A 4,125-nucleotide genomic window follows, 5' to 3' on the forward strand; every position below is an offset into this window, starting at 1 on the left:
GCCCGCCCGCGCCCGCTCCTCCCCGCGCGGCGCCCGGCAACAGGCTCCGCTCCCGCGGCCGCGGCCGGGAAGTTGGGAGCGGCGCGTGCTCACCCACGCCGTATTTCTCCTCTCGCTTCGTGGGCACCCAGCGCGTCATGGTGCCGCGCGGGGCCGAGAGCCGCCGCCGCCGCCGCCGCCGGTCGGGCAGGAAACTCCGCGCCTAGGCCGCCATTTTCCATTCCCTCCGAGCCGCGCAGGATGGGGAGGAAAAAGTTTGCGGCGGAGGCGGCGTCATGTGGGACGGGGCGGGCGGAGCGTCCGGCCGGATGGGAAAGGCCGGGAGCGCCGACGGGAGGCGGGACGGAGCCCTGGAGCGCGCCCGGCGCCTGCCCCGCGGCTCGGGTCCCCCCGTCGGCGGCGCGCTCGGGACGGCGTCGCCCGCGGGGAGGACGGCGCTGCGTCCTCGGAACTGGGGTCCGGGAGGCGGAGAGGGGCTCCTGTGGGGGCTGTGGGGCGTGCGATCCGCGCGCGCGGGGCTGCACTCGCGCCGAGGAATACCAAGCTCCCGATTCGGATTCCGCCCTAGCGGAGCGTGCAGGCGGCCGCCCGCCAGCGGGGACCCCGGGAAGGGCCTTCGCGAGCGCGAGGTGCCGTCTCGCACCCTTTTGACCAGCTTGAAGTGAACCCCTGCCTTCCCATTCCCTGGTTTTGGTAGGATCCCCGAGCGGCGAGCGGTGAGAGGGGTGAGCTTTCGGGGTAGCGACGCAGCAGGCGGGAGAATCTCAAGTCTGAGCCCAGCCTGGGGAATTTAGAAAATTAGTGAAACTTTATCACAAATTGTAAATAAAATAAAAAGACACAAAGAAAGAAAGAAAGAAAGAAAGAAAGAAAGAAAGAAAGAAAGAAAGAAAGAAAGAAAGAAAATAAAGGCTGGAATGTAGTCTTGGGTTTAATCCCTAAAGTGGAGGGGGAAGAAAGTGCAGCCGCATGCCATGCAGCCATGCAGGTTGGCCCTCTGTTGGAAAGGCTGGGAAGAGATGGAGAAGCCAGGGGGAAAGGTGTCAGACGCTCTGAAGTCAGGCCTGACCTTTTGAATGATTGTAGCTACCCAGAGAGGCCAGGAGAAAGAGCAGCCCTGAAATCCTAGCCCCACCCCCAACTTGGAGAAACTTTTGCGGCCCCCAAGGGACTTCAGGCTTGCTGAAATGGGGAAGGAAAGTGGGGGAGTTGGACTGGCAGGGAAAGGAATCCGCTGTCACCACCTCGGCCAGGATTAGAACAGGTGGCAGGACCCCTGTGAATTTCATTTTCATCCTGTAGAAGAACTGTTCTCAGACTGCAGTGTCCTGTACAAGTAGCAGTGGGTGGCTTCACATTTCTTCAAGGAAAAGATAAAACAACCCACAAAAACATTTCACTATAATTTTAAGAAAGAATAGTTTAAAACTAGGAAAAAGGAAAGGGATGTAGCTTCAGAATGAAAGGAACCCATTAGACAGAGGAAATGTAGTTCCATCTTGCATTAACTGGGTATTCTCTCATTCCCTTATAAAAACAGTAACAAGTCCTGCAGCCTGAAATCCATTAAGGGTAGCAGAAACAGGTAAAGAGGATGCAGCGGTGCTGTGGGTAGGACTTGGGGGAGGCAGGGCCCTAAGGGAGTTAGCTTGGCTGGCCCCAGACCCTGGAAAGGCCCGCAGAGCCCTCACTGCTGCACAGAAGGCCATCCCCTGCCCTGGGCACCCCCCTGAGCTTGGGAGTCTCAGCACACCACACACAATACAGCTGAAGAAAACAGTCTGGGATGACGGAGAAACTTTTCCTTTTTCTAGGTGAGAGGGCTGAGAAGATAGCAGGTGCCACAGATTCATAGAAAGCTCTAGGCCATTATTACTGAGAAGGACTACCTCACAGATGTAGAAAGCAAGCAGCCTAGCCTCCCATCCCACACAGTCTCAAGTGTGCAATTAAGGGTTTCCATGGAAATCAGAAACCTCAGGGATCCAGATCCTATGGTGTGACTTGATGGCTCAGGTCCCTCAGAGGAGAAGCAGCTGTGAAGGTGCTGAAGAGGAAAGTGGGGTGCTCTGAGATGAATGGCTCAGTGGCCCGGAGGAGCTTGCTTGAAAAATGCTCTAAGCCCAAACTTCAAAGATAACCAGAAGTCAATTAGGTGAATTGGTGAATCAGGAAGAACAGCATGTGCTAAACAGACATTCTTCAAGGAAGAGACAGGTCAGTGTGGCCCAAGCATCGGGATAAATAGGCAACTGACACTGAGGCTGCAGAGGTAGAAGGACTTGGAGGTCTTGCTAGGGATTTGGAACTCTGCAAAGAAAATCAGAAAAACAGACTTTGGTGACACTTGACACTCTCTTCTTTGTCCCATTTCAATTCTGCTTTGGGAAGTTACCCTGGGAAAGGAGCACGTTGCAGTGAGACAGCAGAGGCCTGCCTTCCTGTGGTCAGCACTGTAACCATCCTCTTTCTAAGCAATGTTCTAATATTCCTACACATAAACTAGGGGTCACAGTACAACCTCGTGGGTCATCCTACGCATCACAGGAGGTAATGTGGCTGTGCATAAGACGGCATGGCTGTGGTTGGCCTGCATTTCGTCCCACACTGCCTCCGGGTTCTTGGTTGTCTTAATCTCCTGGTTCACCTTTTCTAGAACAGTTGCCCCTTTTGCTCTGATAGAAATGATGTGCTGAATATATAAGTGACTGAGATGTGCCACAGCTTCGGTAGCTAAAGCATCTCTGTGCCTGCCTGAGTGGTCCCACCACCTCCTCTAAGAGACCATTGCAGTCAACCAACTCCTGCTGCACGGTAACCATGTGTGACAGAAAGGCAGTGATCAACATTTTGGACATGTCAGGAGAGATGCAACAGGATTCGGTGGAGTGCGCTACTCAGGTGCTGGAGAAATACAACCTAGAAAATGACATTGCAGCCCACATCAAGAAGGAGTTGGACAAGAAGTACAACCCCACCTGGCACTGCATTGTGGAGAAGAACTTTGGTAGTTACGTAATGCATGAAGCCAAACACTTCCATCTACTTCTACCTGGGCCAGGTAGCCATTCTTCTGTTCAAATCTGGTTAAAAGCATGAAATGTGCCGCACATCCAGTGATCCATCCAAAACCAAGAGCTGCAGCCTAAATTCCAAATACAGAGACTGAAAATCTTCAGCCTCGCTAAGGAACACCTCCATCTTTTTTGTGTTGTGTACAGGGCATTCTCTGTACTAGTTTGTTGTGGTTATAAAACAGCCTACATTTGTATTTATTTTCTGTTCCATACTTCTGTACCTCATGTGTTTTTCTTTTAATCCATTCCTTCAAAAAATAAATCTATTGGCAATGTAAAAGAAAAAAAAAGAATATATAAATGACTGGTGCTGGATGTGTATACTTTTGTAAGAATGAATTTATAAATCAGAGTTTTAAAATTCCAAGAGGAACGTAACCCATGTGTTTGACACAATATAGTTTTGGTCCCATCATTGTAATGTATGTTCAGGCCTGGCTGAGAAGTTGGGCCTATGGCCACTGTCCATAAAGCTGTGAGAAGTTTCATCACTATTCTTTGGCTACCTCCCACTGGATCTCATCTTCAGCTCTAAATCAAGTCAGTGGAGTGTTCGCATGAACTCAGGACTGGCCCTTTCTCCCATTCCAAAGACCTGGGCATTGTGGCCAGGTGGCACTTTGAACTCCTGACATGGCAAGGCCACAGATCTAAGCCATGCCTGCCAGGCATGGCATCTGGACCAACTGGCTACAACCTCTAGGGCTCCTCCAATCAGAGCTGGATCACTACCAAGTTTATGTAACCACAGGGCAGCAAGCCAGGACTGCAGACCACCCAAGAATTTTGGAGTAACCAGTGGGCCATTAGTAGGAGTTCAGACTCGCAACCTCCACCAGGGTATGGCGGAATTGTGAATCAATGTTATAGCATGACAGTTACAAATTATGACAATTTGAATTTTTTTACACATTCATCATGAAAACTCGGGAGATAAATTCAGCAAAAACCTTGTTAGGCAGAGGTACCAGAAGGCTCCTTGACTCAATAGGAGCATGCTGGGAGGGGAGCAGATGAAAATAGTGCAGGGATATGAAGATTGCATGTA

At 51.2% G+C, this 4,125-nt stretch overlaps 1 protein-coding gene and 1 pseudogene across 2 annotated transcripts in view; one reads left to right on the forward strand and one right to left on the reverse strand.

Moving 5' to 3' along the window:
* The window catches only part of Dock1 (dedicator of cytokinesis 1), a 542,363-nt gene extending 542,086 nt beyond the window's left edge, over nt 1-277 (reverse strand). The window contains exon 1 of one of the 2 annotated variants that reach the window (XM_004625582.2): nt 94-277. In XM_004625582.2, the coding sequence (XP_004625639.1) occupies nt 94-139 (46 nt within the window). In that variant the 5' untranslated portion in view covers nt 140-277. The remainder of the gene's footprint in view (nt 1-93) is intronic. The other variant, XM_012513454.2, reaches the window with a different exon arrangement.
* A 2,420-nt stretch (nt 278-2,697) lies between these two features.
* Nucleotides 2,698-3,228, forward strand: LOC101574050 (annotated as a pseudogene).
* Nucleotides 3,229-4,125: the final 897 nt, after the last annotated feature.

This window comes from Octodon degus, unplaced genomic scaffold (assembly GCF_000260255.1).
Source record: "Octodon degus isolate 3935 unplaced genomic scaffold, OctDeg1.0 scaffold00010, whole genome shotgun sequence".
NCBI lineage: Eukaryota > Metazoa > Chordata > Mammalia > Rodentia > Octodontidae > Octodon > Octodon degus.